Source organism: Aptenodytes patagonicus, chromosome Z (genome assembly GCF_965638725.1).
Source record: "Aptenodytes patagonicus chromosome Z, bAptPat1.pri.cur, whole genome shotgun sequence".
Classification (NCBI taxonomy): domain Eukaryota; kingdom Metazoa; phylum Chordata; class Aves; order Sphenisciformes; family Spheniscidae; genus Aptenodytes; species Aptenodytes patagonicus.
The window spans coordinates 85,071,801-85,087,502 of NC_134982.1; the positions used below are offsets into that span (position 1 = coordinate 85,071,801).

Consider the following 15,702-nt stretch of genomic DNA (forward strand, 5'->3'; position numbering starts at 1 on the left):
GCCACGAAAACGATCAGGGGGATGGAACACCTCTCCTGTGAAGAAAGGCTGGGAGAGTTGGGGTTGTTCAGCCTGGAGAAGAGAAGGCTTCGGGGAGACCTTCTCGCAGCCTATCAGTACTTAAAGGGGGCTTATAAAAAAGATGGGGGCAAACTCTTTAGCAGGGCCTGTTGTGACAGGACAAGGGGGAATGGCTTTAAACTAAAGGGGGGTAGATTTAGACTAGATCTAAGGAAGAAATCTTTTACGCTGAGGGTGGTGAAACACTGGCCCAGGTTGCCCAGAGAGGTGGTGGATGCCCCATCCCTGGAAACATTCCAGGTCAGGTTGGACGGGGCTCTGAGCAACCTGATCTAGTTGAAGATGTCCCTGCCCATGGCAGGGGGGTTGGACTAGATGACCTTTAGAGGTCCCTTCCAACCCAAACTATTCTATGATTCTATGATTCTATGAAACATGTTTAAAGCTAGCTTAGTTGTGCCTAGCACAATTACCATCAACGTAATTCCAACATAGTCTAACACTGGAACTCAAATACTAAATTTATGTACTACTTCTTTTAGACTAAACTTCTGTTAGAACAGAGATGTATAGACTAGATTCGTTTCTGGAATTTTTCTGAATATCTACACTATGAATATTAAAAAAATGCTAATAGTGGTTTACTGTACTGAATCAAAATATCCATTTCTGGAAGACACAGCTGAAAAAAATTTCAATCATCACTTCCAACTTCTCTTAGCTTTTTTTGGTCATTCTGTCAGCCAAATCCTTAGTACAACCTATCACCTCTTAACACACAGCCATGAAACAGAAGAAACACCTGTCACCAGAACACAAAATTGTTCTAGAATTAATTCTTAACCTATTACATTGATTGCTTTCAATTGAAAATAGGGAGGCAACCACATTTTTCTAACACTTAAATTATGATGAATCATTTCTGGTCTTGACATACTAAATTAATAAATAGTTGTGTAAGATTTAAAGTATTCTCAGCATCCCAGAGGCCTGATGTCACAACACATGAATGAACCAGTTTTCTTCTGAAATCTCTTTTCACCTGCCCAGGTTCCAGTGATCACAAAGATTGTTATCAATACCTCTGTGTATCACTCTTTGCACCACCCTCCTTCACCCAAAAAGCTGTAATGCCTGGAATAAGTTATATTAACATATTTATGGAGATGTTAACTCTAATATAAAGTTTAGACTGTGCTTCCTGGTACTGCAGTCTTCTACATTGCCACTAACTCCTCAGACTGCACAGGATCACACTACTTCATCCCATCAGTCCAGGAACCATACAGGTAATTAAGCAAAACCCTATTCAATATTAGGAAGCAGTGACTTCATAAGAATTTCTACAAAATTGCCTACTCTGTGCAGAAACCTCCAATAAAAAACAAGGTCTATTTAATGCCACAGAAAAAAAAAAGTAAATAAAAGTTGCACAAAGTGGCAGAAAACTAGTTCTGACCATTTGTTTTCTTTGTATAATTAATAAATGACTGTTCAACTACCTAGTACTGGATAAGTAATTATACTTACACAAGCTTACACTTGTATAGAGGTTTCTTATTTCCCAGAATTTATCAGGTCATTCTTCTCTAGGCTTTCCCAAATTTGCATACGTTTTTGTAAGTGCCACATGAATTTTAAACTTCAACTTCTCTAACCTTTCTTTCACCCCAACAAACTGATAGAAGTCCTTAATAATTTTCTCTCTAAAGTATACTGCCTATTACCAAAAACTCAAAACAATATTGGTCCCTTAGACAATACGTGCCTAGTTACAAAAATGCTAAAGCATGCAATTAACTGTTCACAGCTTGTTAAATAAAAATTAGCTTTTAGCACAGGATCTTTTGCTTTTAATACTATTCTAGCTGATCTTACTTCCCTTTCAGTCAGGTAGGAAGGCTAGTGAGAAAATACAGCTAATGTGCTTCTAACATGCAGGGAATACTAGATCCATTTCAATCTCCTTCAGGTCCAAATGTGCAATTAGATCTCAAGTACTTCAGCCAGATAAGGGTAAAACTGGAAATGCTGGTTTAGGCTCAATTCATATAATAATGGCAGGTGAGAAAGAAACAATCAAAAAAAAGACCCTAATAGCTACTTGCGTGTTCACACTACTGAGACAGAAAGCTCGCACTGCCAGGCAACTTAATCTTTCTTAATTTCTGCATTTGGTTTTGCCTTGAATTGATGGCCAAATGAAAGCAGTGATTAGGACTGTATTCAAATATCATTGTTAGAATGAATTATTGCAGTGGATTTTCCTACAATATATAATTCACAACTCTGTTTCACCTAGAGTTGCAATCACTGTAGCATTAAGTTGGCTACACCCGAGATTTGAAAGATGAAGTAAATGGGGCATTGCCACCAATAAATTTAAGAGCCCATTGTGGCTTTAGTATTTGAAGCTTGTTTTTCCATTAGTACTATTAACCCTCCCCCTCATCCTCAAAACGGGAGTCAAAGGTGTTGGCTTTCATTTCTGATTTCTTAAGCAGTAGCTGCCTCTCTCTCCTTCCCTCTGCCAAGATTAAACTAGAATTCCTGACTTCACCCAAACAAATAGAACAAAGGCTGTGCAGTAACAACTATATATTAGCTATAATATACCTATAATATCATTATAAGGTGCACAAAAGCCAGACACTGACTTTCCTGTCACTACCTAGTAGACTAGAAAAACACCTTTTGGACTGTGGATCTGCCCACTGACAAGTCAAAGGAGAAATACCTGGTCTGGAAGCAAGCCATGGACAGTCTTTTTCTTCATAATGCGAGTCGATTCCCTCTTCTAGCAAGTTCTTACTCGTTACAAGGAAAATTCTGGATATCATTTATACTTCAGGCTACTTAGAAAAAGAATTCCTGTCCTTATCATAAAGGCAGCACACATTTTAATAATTATCAAGTACAGACAAGCATTAAGCATATCCAGAACTGTTAGCCAAATATAACCAAACATTAGAGTTCAAGTGTTTTACATAACACCACTGGCTATTGCTAACACCAAAAAAGAAAACCCAAAAAAACCCACAACACAGTAAGAATCTGTATTGAAGAACAGGCATTTACACAGAGCAATCAATTTTGAATATTTAAGTGCTATATCGACCCTAACTTAGCACTTTATCTGGTTGTCAGCTGTTGAGGGAGCAGAGGAGTTGCAGAAATTCATTTTCTAACTCACCTTTCCATAACCTGCACTCTTGCAGGTTATTCAATTCCACTGCTTTATCACCTATCACGTCTTTAAAAGGCAACTTTCCTCCCTAAAGTGTACATCTGGATTGGTATGTGGAAAGCAGTTAATTACCGTGCAAGCATCCATGTCTGATATTGCCTCCTCCAGTAAAAACATACATAACAGCTGCTTCTTTTTATGGTTTGATATTGCCTGTTTCCTAAATACTCTGCTTTTGTTTCCCTCAGTTTCAGAGGGGTGTTCAGCTTTTCAGAGAGCTTTGAAAACATACCACCTCGACTCTTACAACTGTCTACACATTTTATTTGCTGTAAACTTTGTAAAAGTGTCTTGAATGTATTTTAAAATTATGAATTCATGCATGTATCTTTGCAACAAATTAGTATACACATTACTGTACTATTTTGTTCAGGAAATATCAGATTAAACATACTGAAAACAAAGTGTGCGGTAAACTGCACATTTCTCCAAAAGTTGTAACTACTTTCTGTATAGAAATCTATTTCTGATTGCCAAACTGGGCAAAACCAAATTAGTTTAGAACCACTACATACTACAGATGAGCAATAACTGTATGTTCACATAGATGCATTTTTTCCATAAATGGTTTGGTATTAATGTCAACAAGCTATTGGTATCAGGATGTACAAAAAGCATGTACAGCATATACATTACCCACCAAAGGCACTAGCTTACACGATCCTTTTTCCAAATGCCAGATATTTGTGTATCCTGCCAATCAACAATACCGAGCTTTATATGAATTGCAGAATGATGTAAACTATTTGGAACAGACAGAGCGATTTAAGAAAACAGAAAAGGATACACTGCAAAAGCCAAGACAAGCAGGCACCACACCACGCTGATATTCATTTCTTGTGAGGGCTTCACAATACTGTAATAGGCTTCCGTCACCACGTACACAACTGTAGCCGCAACAGTGAAATCCACCAACCACTGATATTCCGGAAAATAATGCAATGCTGAAAAATACAAGTTTGCAAATGTTAAAGGTGTGGTATTTTAAGGCAGTTACTGACATATATAGAATGGAGTGACAATTAAAAAATGTTTTCAATTAACTGAGGTCTAGGTAGACACAGATCATCCAAGTGAAGAGCAACAAGAGCAAAAAAGCCACATTTTTTCCACTCAACAACCTGAACTTCACTCTTCACTTCTGTTATTCAATACTTGATTACTACTCAAATTTATAAGGCTACAAGATGTTACTATTTTGTAATCTCAGCTTTTATACATTAACATCCTAAATTCAAAAAGCACATTCAGAGCTTTTTAAATTCAGCACAATTTAGATCTCAACATCACGACAGAAAATGGTTCTCTGGTTGAGGCTAGCTGCAATTCCAGGTAAGAGTTTTTTTGACTCTCTGTTAAAGATTAAAAGCTCATTGGCAATCATTTAAAACACTACATATAACCACTTCCTCTTTTTCTTTAAAAAAACAACATCTAAGATACTAATGGTTTGTTCTTCCAGATTTTGTTAGTATCTCCTGTACAGCAATAAATCATTGTGTAAATTCCACTACAAAAATTCCGGGGATCATACTGTGTTGCATGCAGGTTGGGTGATTTACAAAGAGAGAACTCCCATAGGTGCTGGGAACTGCAAGGAACAATTTGTGACAATGAAGTGCAGCCGGTCCCTCCCAAACACCTTCCCTACATCTACACGGTTAAAAAGTCACAACACATTACTGAGCATTTGTCTGTTGACTACAAGCTACCTCATGCCAAACATGAAATTGGCCAAACCCAGGTATTTCCGAGTCCTATACTTATTTTGAAATAACCACCTGGTTAGATTCAACAAAAGTTTATATACGTAACTTTTTAAAGACAGTTAAACCCTACACTGTATCAGTATCTATAAATACTCAGGGAGACAGCTAAACCCTATAATTTCAAGCAAATAACACTAACTGAAACTTGTGAATGCTTTGTTTATTTATGTGTCAGCTTCAAAAAACTGCATTTCTGTTAAAGGTATTTTCTACACTGCCTCCGATAATTTAAGCTGAGAAATCTCCTGCATAGGACTATGCTTCCCTTCTTTCTATATTTATGTATAGGAACACATGCATATAAAAATGTAGATAGGAAGAAAGATAGGAAGAAAACACGTATCACATATACATACATATCCATACACGAGTCTTCTGTAACAGAATGACTGGTTACGATTAAGGAATCAAAAATTACCATTTAAAAAAATAGCAACTTCCAAAACACTTAATGCTGCTTATTTCTGTACTGTCACTTTCGGTTTCTAAGCATTTTACCTCAATGTTTCAGATGTGTGATTGAAAAGTCTAGGTTTCAATGCTACAGCATTTAGATGAGCAGAAGGTATATGTTTCGACATCTGCCAATTGTCATTTTCTTGTACAAAGCTATGATGTCTATTTCAAATAGCCTATGATGTGATCCTTTTGGTGTTATCTCATATTGCTATTGCCTGATACAACAATAGATGTGCTTTATGCTGGATTTCACCTACTCATCCTTTTCCATAACGCTGCTATTAAGATGTCACCCATGGAACAACAAAGGAGACTTAGCCGTAATTCTTGCCTTCTCATTTAACTTTATTATCAGTTGTACTTCTATTCATTCATTGTCTATAAAAAAAGATATACCAGCATTCATTGCAAATAAACACTTGATAGAAAGTATCAGGATATATTTGAAATAATATATTATCGTCTGCATCCACTAATTCTTACCAATAGTGTCCCTTTCAGTCACAGATTTTGTTTCCAGATGAAGATCAATGTCTTTTGGAATGGTTAGGGGTTTGTTTTCAATATGACCATTATATTTTCTGTAAAAATAAATAAATAAATAGATAATACACACATGGATATGACAAAGTAAACTTTTCCAATATATAATAGCATTTCAAATTTAAGGAAAGTGCAGACCACTTTTTTGCCAAATGCAAACATTTTTATCTATCTAGCTAAAAGCATTAATTCAAGTTCAAATCTTGAGAAACAAGCAGGTACGTCACTGATTCCTAGCTTTATCTTGCAAGTCTCTGACATACTGCTGTGGTATGGGTTTAAATGGCTTCTATACGCTGCATCCTGAGCATGTATTAGGGCAAGATGCGGTGGCCAGTATTTACTTCAACCCACTGATTCTCTCTGTTCAGGGAGCTACAGCGTGTTCTAGTCAGTTCCCACAGTCTCAAAAGGTTAGCGATACGAGTACAGCTACCGAGCAGAATATATCCACCCTGCCATACAGATACCCTGAAGAAAATCAAAGCTAAACTGAGACTTTTCAATTGAGGTCTAGACCAGGATGCTGAAAGACAGGAGTGTTAAAGTCTTTGGATTGAAAGTAAGTAAAAAAAGACAGACAGACCTGGCAGTGTTAATTTATTGAACGTTCACTCGAAATAACAACAAGCAGTAATCTATCTTGGAAGACAGCTGATAAGGAAAAAAAGTAAAAAACAAATTCCCCAAAAAAGCATTAGGCCTTTTTGTCACAACAGCGTGCTTAGCAAGTACGTTACATGAGCTGGACTAACCTAGATCCTTGAAAGATCCATCCTACTAACCATCAAGCAAAGACAATTTTAAGATAGTTTTCTAATCTAAAAGGGTATGTGTAGAAATACTACAGACTTGTTTCAATTCATACCCTGCTTATGAAAACAAGAAAAGAAAAAAAAAAAATTATCGCAGTATTACTAGCAATCCTGGAGATCCAGTACATCTTGAAAAGAAATAATCCATCGTGCTCTCTTTGGGGAGACAGACAAGGCTAAGTACATGGCGATACAGCACCAGGTTCAAAGCTGTGTTCCAGGTTTTAGCCATTGCTGCAGAGCATGACAGGGATACAGGGGGGCTTCATAAAGAGTAACACGCAGATTCATTTGCTGCTATCATACAGGGGGCTACTTGCGTATACAAATGGAAGGCATGAGGCAACCAAAGGTTGATACTCACACTGCTAAACTCTTCCTGGCTTCCAGCATTAAGCAACTTGGGGATAATCTCAGCCAGGGATTGCATCTTCTGAAACCATTTTTCAAAACTTACATGAATTTGCCTAATCCCTTTCTGAACCAGTCTGAAATTTGTTGAGCTGCGTAGTGTCTTGTGGCACCAAGTTCCACAATGTATGTTCCAAATTGAGAAGTCCTTAAATCTACTCTACTAACGTCATTCGTTGCCTCCTTGTATAACATAGTAGTAAGCTTACTACCCCCTATCCATCCTCTATGCACACTGGATATGTACCTGCTGCAAAACCCTCCTGCAGCCGGCTCCCAGACTAGTAAGCCTTACACCTCTCCTCCTTGTGTGGAAGCCTTTCTTCTAGCCACCATCGCTCCCCTTTTCCAGTTCTACTGAAATCTTCTTTGAATCATCTTTGAAATACGGTATGAACAAAATCTGTCTTATACGTATAACATGAAGTTAGCCTATGTTTTCCAAATTGTTGCTTAGAACTAACACGTCTTTAAGGAACTCATTTTTCACAGCAGAGATACGTGTAAAGACCATAAAAGATTACATATTTAGACTAAAAGCCACATTTTCATCTGGAGCCCTGAAATTATGCCAACATCATGGTCTTCACTTTCCTGAAAATAAGCCACACTACTAGACTTTAAATTTAGGAAAACAGGATCCTCTTAAAAGTACCTGAACAAAGTCAAGTTACATGAAATTGGGCTGAGAGACTACCATTACTAACTAGGGTAAAACTTACCTCATCACTATTAAAAAAAAAAAGTCATTAAAGCAGATCAGAAAATGTTTTGTTAGGGTAAAAAAAAAAAAAAAAAAAAAAATCAAAACCAAAACTTAAAACCCCTAAATGGCTAGAAGGAAACAGTAAACTCTGCCAGATTTTAGAATAGCACCTCTGAAATTAGAAAAGGAGAGGTGGATTTTCTATAGAAAGACAAGTTATTGGGACATATAAGCATTAAAAAGAAATTAAATCAATCATGAACTTATTTTTAAGGAATGATGTCCTCTCAGCTAACCTGTGAGATGAGTATACAAGCAGAAAGCGTTAATAAATATTATTTTTTTCAGGTTATATTAATTCTTAGTATCATCTGAAGCACAAGAATTTTAATGGACGAACTGAAAACTCAGGATAGAAATCTAAAGCATGACTGAAAAAATTCAGGTGCTCAAGTCTAAACAAGAAGTCCCAAACACTGCCCAGACACTGGGCTTCCCAGCAAGCTTCTGGCTGCTTCCCTGCCCCCAGTTGTACTCTTGATGTTTTCCTACTGCACACACCATCATCTTGAGTAAGATGAGCGTTTTGATAACTGAAGCAATTTCAGCTCAACAAAATTTGGTGTTCCTGCACTTTAATTACCCCAGGGGACCCATAATCCAAGAGACACAGTCAGAACATACCCAGGATCATTTACAGCTTTAATTCAAAGTAATTAATAGCAGCTATGGACCTTTTCATTAGCCTAACAACTTAACGTAACACAAACTATTCTGAAATAGAAAATCTGCCTAATATTCATGCACTATTATAACCTATAGCATAATATACTAAAGTGTAATATGCATTGAATAAAATAGACTACAAATTCACACTACAGCTACTTCTAAGGCTCATTTTCAAGCAAGTTCCTTGGATCTCCTTCTGCCATTTCTCTTTTAATTAGTTCAAATTGGAAAAGTATTTAAGTAAGGAGCAGGTACTACATTTTGCAAGACTATGGGCTTGACAAAGCAAATTCTTTATCTTGAAAAGTCTTGGAGAAAATCACATAGATGCATCCTTATTTCTCCTACACCATCTGTTTCACATCTCCCTGGCTCAAAGGAGCACTGCATTCCGTTTTGTCCAACCTAGAACGGTACCTCCAAACCAACTCAATAGGAGCAATTCCTACTATAAACTACGGTTCTCCTCCAACAACAGCCACTTCTTTAGAGGACACAGAGGTGTAATTATTGACTAAAAAGTGAATGTATTATTCATTCTGTTGTTACAACAGCAAAGCAAAGAAAGCATCATTTAAGCCTCCACATTACCATCCTGGTTTCTTTTGAAGTTTCATATCCCCCTGTGATTAACATTTACCCTAGTACAAACGACTACCTACAACTATTACAATTTGCATGTTAATATAGTAAGATAATTATATCAATCATAATAACTAAATCACACCAACAAAATTTGACTGCACAGACATGAAAACATAGCATCACATTTGAAACATTAAATGTAGAAGTTTACTAACTGAAAAAGGACTTAATGCATATATAGGTGACTTGTGATACAGGTTCCTACTAAATTTCACAGAAAATTTTCCAAAGATTACAAAATTTAAGCTTATATTTCAGTACACATTAACATGCCATGCTTCCACTCAGCTGAGAGCATGTAATTGCTCTGGTGAAAGTGAGAACACACACATTTTGGATGGCAAAAGACTGGCAAGACTGAGGAAAGGCAGTAAGAGCAATGTACAATTATTACTTGGCAATGCAATTGTGTTTTTCCGTTTAAGGCTCCTATGGGTGGACTTAAAGCTATAGTTATGCATTTAAAGTTAATTTTATATATGAATAAATATTACTGGTTAAATGGACAGTTATTAATTGTAATGCTATTCACAATTATTTTGCCTCAATTTGTTACAGAAAACTGTTAGATAAAATTAGTTTCTGAATTTGAAACAATATTGCAACAAACATGTAAAATTAAAGTTATTTAATATTAAAGGAACAACTTAATTCTTTACCCCAAAGTGTGGCAAATAAGGTTGCTAACCATGTAGCTTAAGAACTACGAAACAGAAAAAAAAATCATATTACAATGAACAGATCATATGTGCAGTTTGTGGATTATAAGAAAATGCATTCTGGAATAAAAGAAAAAGGATTAAAGGAAAGCTCCTATGTCACCAAAAAGAAAGCCAGAGGGGTTGGTTTGTTTTAAACATAGCCAATTCAGAAATCTTGCATCAACATAGCAGCTCCACCACCTCAAGATGTCTTGGTTCTTGCCACAGTTGTACTTCTGGAAGGCTGTTCCAGAACTTCATGCCTGAACGTCAGAAATCTGTTTCTGCCTTAAGCTGACAGACAGCTATCCCATCCCTCTGTCGTCTTTTTGCTACGTTAAACAAGCCAAGCTCTTTTAGCGTCCTCTTTTAAGACAGACTTTCTGTTTCCTGGATGATCCTAGCAGCCCTCTGTTCACCTGTTCACATACAAATTCATTTTTCTTGAACATGAGTGATCAGAACTGTATGCAGTAATCCAGATAAAGTTCTACATCGGTGCCTCGTCCAAGAGGATTAATCTCCCTCTCTCTTCTACTAGAAATACCTCACCTAATACATCCTAGGAGCACATTTACCTTCCTCACAGCTGTCTAAGAGTGGTGGTTCATAGTAATCCTATGTTGAACTAATATACTAAAATCTTTCTTCTCTTGCTTCAAGATGAAAAGCTTCAATCCTATAGAAGAATCTGCTTTCCTCAGTTTTCATCCAAATTAATATATTCACTAAAAAACTTCCTTGCCACCAAATTAGCAATTTCACAGACCAATTTTGTGGAGTGGAAATCATCCAGTCCTGCACAGTTTGGGCATATTCAACTCTCTGTTAAACCGAAAGAACACAGTTCGGTATGGAGCTGTGACAATTAATGCAAGCAAGGCAGTCATATGGAACTAGCAGTTTTTAACTCACACAAAACTAAAAGTTGGCTGGCAAAGTTATTATATGGATCATGCTGGGGGAAAAGAAAAAAAGAAAAAATCTTAAAACAAGTATTTACCTATCTTTTTTGGTCTTCCCTCTTTGTTTCCCTGCAAGAATCCGTAGTTCTTCTTCAGTAGGATGCTGATACCACCGTAAACTAAAGAAAAAGAAAATCTCAAGTAAAACAGTACCAGTATTAGCAATTTAGTGGTTGGGGTTTTTTTAAAGCATATATCAACACAGATCTATATGCATATTAAAACACTGGTCATTTGCAACACCTAAGCAAAGGAATTGCTCACACTTTGGAAAGGAAAGCCACCCTGCAGGAAGACCTGGACAGGCTGGAAAAGCGGGCTAACAGGAACCTTAGGAAGTTCAACAAGGACAAGTGTAAGGTCTTGCACCTGGGAGAACATAATCCAGGAGTGCAGCACAGGCTGAGATCTACCCGGCTGGGGAGCAGCTCTGTGGAAAGGGACCTGGGGGTCCTGGTGGACAACAGGCTCAATATGAGCAAACAGTGTGCTGCTGCAGCGAAGAAAGCCAACAGGACGCTGGGTTGCATCAACAAGGGCATCAGCAGCAGAGATAAAGACGTCATTATCCCACTCTACTCGGCGCTTGTCAGGCCACACCTGGAATACTGTGTTCAGTTTTGGCCCTCACTACGCAAAAAAGATGTGGACAGGCTGGAGAGGGTCCAGAGAAGGGCCACAAAGATGATCAAAGGACTGGGAAGCCGGCCATATGAAGAAAGGCTGAGAACTGGGTTTGTTCAGCCTTGAGAAAAGAAGGCTTAGGGGAGACCTTATCACCATGTTCCAGTATTTAAAGGGTGGCTACAAAGAAGATGGAGACTCCCTTTTTACAAGGCGTCACATGGAAAAGACGAGGGGTAACGGGGATAAGTTACTCCCGGGCAGATTCCAATTGGACACAAGAGGAAAATTTTTCACAAAGACAACAATCAGCCATTGGAATAGTCTCCCCAGGGAACTGGTGGATTCCCCAACATTGGACACTTAGGATTCGGCTGGACAGGGTGCTGGGCCATCTTGTCTAGACCGTGCTTTTGCCAAGAAAGGTTGGACCAGATGATCCTTGAGGTCCCTTCCAACCTGCTATTCTGTGAGTCTATGACCCTATGAAAATACCCTTGTGTGCAAGTACCAACGATGCCAGAACTGAACAACCACAGCTAAACTTCAGTTCTCTTTAGCGTATGAGATGCTTATTCATAACTAGAAAGCTTTGCCACTCTGTCATTCAAGTGAAAGCCCTTCACTTCTCAAAACACCAAGTTTTCAAGTTATCAAATACTGCAAACAAGGTGGTACCAATATGGGAAAAAGTTCACCAAAATAATTATACCATCACAATTACCCATCAGAACCATACTCTAAACAATTTTATAAAGTATAAATTATGCCTCTCAAAAAACGAGTAATTTTCCAGAATCCAGAATAGCTATTATCAAATAACCATTACCAGTCTTTTTCTTAGGCAGAGCAGATCATAACATCAACATTCTTTTCCTGAACACCCCCTCAGTGGTATCTTCAACTCCTACCAGAAAAAGTGCTATTAAAAAAAAAAAAAAATCACTAATTTACATGTAGCTGAGCTGCAAGTTTTTCCACTTTTACAAGTCAATACACCATCCATTTAAAAGGCAAGTAGGGGCAAGGAAATTCTGAAGAGAAAAAACAGAGATGGTTAAGTCTCTGAGATGGTACATTTTACCTTACTCTCTAAGCATGTCAAGAACCTTAGTAGCTGAAACAAGGACTTTTCCACATTCAGCAAGGGAGGGTTGCTGTCCAGATACAGGAAGGATGTCACTCTGATCTCCATTCTGAAATGCTGAGGCAAAGGAGCCCAAGTATTAACGGGAACAGACTTAGGAAATTTATCTGTATTTATGTGGAAGTACTTTTCTGGAGTAGGAGGCCACTAATTGGTGACACAGGTTAACATAGGATAATCGTTAGAGATGGTAACAGATTCCACAACCATGAGTACTTCTCATGTTAAGAAAACCTCATCAAGTAGGACCATTCAAATCTACCTTGGCTAATTAGAGACTGTGTTACATCCAATTTCAGAAAGATAGCAAGGCAAATTTGGAAAATAAACATCAAACCCAAATAACCTCAAGCCACTTGATAACACTTGAATCCCAGCTCTGTTTTGGAAAGGCTTACTGTCCCAAGTGGAAGTCTGGTCCACCCATCTTTATATTTGCAGAATATGGCCTTTCATGTAAATACAAAAAATTTTGTTATTCTTCATGGAACATTGTCTACACAACAAATACTGAGGGAGGTCCACTGCTACGAGACTCATGCTAAAAGCAGAAACAGTCCTAAATGCAAGCAGCCAATATTGCAACAAGCAATATTATACATCTTCTGCCTTCCTTACGATGGCATGGACACTTCGTGTGTGCACACATGCTGCAAGAGACACTGGATAAAGACTACGAGAAAGAATAGGTACAATTTTAATGAAATATATGTATCACTGAGCGTATGCCTGCCTGACAGATCTTAAATGGGAGACATAGCCCCTCTGTCCTGATACTGTCCTTGACACTACACTAAACCTGGCTGAGGACAGGGAAGTGGGAATGAGGAAAGATGGTGTGACAAAAATACAACATGCTTCAGGAAGAGCTCAGTTTCGGCAGTTTAATTGCTGGTATAATGAAGCATTAAACAGGTAGTTGCACAGAGCTCATGGACATCATCTTAAAATAACTTAAAAACTGGCATAACGGATAAGTAAGAGTTCAAGCCAGCGATATTACAAAGAATACAATCTGGTTAACAGGGGGTTCCACCAGCCTCTGTCAGCAGGTACCGCTGGGCTAAAGAATCAGCTGACGCTGGGATTTCTTCAAGAGAAAAGAACTTCAGTACCAACCAATAATAACATCACAGAGATCCAAACCATTGCACGCTGCAAATTTCCCTTGAAGGAATTCACTGCCAGTTCAAAAACTGAAAATGGCAACTACTACAGACTTTGCATGAACAAGGAGTTGGGGGGGGGGGGGGGAGGGGGAAGGAGGGGAGGGGGAGGAGAAGAGAGGCTGAATTTTGTGGGGGGGTTGGGGGGGGGGGGGAAGGAGGGGAGGGGGAGGAGAAGAGAGGCTGAATTTTGTGGGGTTTTTGAGGCATCAGTAAGAGTGAGTTATTTCATTAATTTATTTTTATCATGTGTGGTCCCAGCTGAAAAATTTGCTGTTTGCAAACTTTGCTGCAAAAGAGACCTTGTTAAGACTGAGAATCACACAGAAACCAGAGCATCTACCTTCTCATCCAAGACAAACTACATTGGAGATACTAACTTCTCCCTATCTTTCACACAACCTAGAGCAAGTGGGGGAAAGCAGAAAAATAGTCTTCTGCTTTGCCATTCACCATCTCCCAGATCTGAACCTGGCACACTGAGAGTACCACAAGTAGTTCTGTAATGATGAAAATCACCTGTGTTGGAAGCTAATTTTTCACAATCTTTCCTGCACAGACAGAGAAATAGTACCTATTACAGCAGAAGAGACAAAATTCTTGTTCTGTGTAACATACTAACACAAATCAAACACTTAAACCACAATTTGCTCTTAATTACACTACAGAATTATGTTGCAAGCGATTCAGAATTACAACTAATAGGATACAAGAGTTTAGGGACTTTTTAGTTAATAAACTCTAGTTTTGAGATTTTAAATGCAAGGTGTGTAAAGAGATCTGATCAAACATTTTCATAAAGGTAGAGCTAAAAAAAAAATGTAGTTCGTATCTGCTTTAGCTTATGTATGTTTGAAACTGAGATCCCACAACTGATTACTCTGTAGCTTTGACATATCCAAGTTAGTCTGAATAGCAACAGCAGCACAGATATGCCCCACTTAATTTGAATGACGGTCAATAATGAATGCACAACAAAACATCCGTTTTCTCCTGTCTTCCTGAAGTGGCCTGAAAATAGAACGTAGCTGAACAACTTAAAAGCAACATTTTCGTAGAGAATGTTTTATTAGTTAAAAATGCAAAGGCCTATACAGATTCAGGCTGCCAATTCATTGACTTCAATAAATATGAATTTTCAAATTCTGTTCAAGCTCTGAAAATAGCACTGATTGAGTTTGTATTTCTTTACAAATTTAAGTAAATAGCTTTTCAACCACCAATGATAGCTGTTCATTCTGTAAACGAATAATTCTCTTACGTCTATCTATTCTAACAATTCTTTTAGATTTTGAAGTGTCTGTGTTTCCTTTTAATGGACTTTGAACGTACACATACAAGCATCTTGAAACCAACTGGTCACTTAAGAGCTTCTGGCTTGCCTGGTGATGTGTTTATCCTCCCTCCCATTTGGCAAGGACTATCTGGAGACATTTTGAACTATATTGCTTAGAAAAGCCTCCCAACCCTTTCGAAGAAAGACACTTAAGCCACTTAACTTAAAAACCAGTTTTGGGAACCAAAGACTAGTTGAAGTATATTGACAAAGGAAAGGAGGAGCGGGCAGTAACTTTTCCTAGGAAAGCTGGACTGCTTAAGAGTGTGTCCGCCTGTGCTTGTACACTTATGTATAAAACCCTCTACCACCCCATCCACACAGGTCTGCAAAGAAAACACTGTTGGCAAAAAGACAGCACTAAGGAAAATGGGTTAACATTAAAGATAGTTTGTCAGCTAAACTAAGAAGAAAACTG

General features: G+C 38.0%; 1 protein-coding gene across 2 annotated transcripts in view; it reads right to left on the reverse strand.

Moving 5' to 3' along the window:
- The window catches only part of TMEM161B (transmembrane protein 161B), a 43,659-nt gene that overhangs the window by 14,611 nt on the left and 13,346 nt on the right, over positions 1–15,702 (reverse strand). For both annotated transcript variants that reach the window (XM_076362399.1, XM_076362398.1), the window contains exons 3-5: positions 11,050–11,130; positions 5,980–6,077; positions 4,056–4,212 (exon numbers count right to left, since the gene is read on the reverse strand). In XM_076362399.1, the coding sequence (XP_076218514.1) occupies positions 4,056–4,212; positions 5,980–6,077; positions 11,050–11,130 (336 nt within the window). The remainder of the gene's footprint in view (positions 1–4,055; positions 4,213–5,979; positions 6,078–11,049; positions 11,131–15,702) is intronic.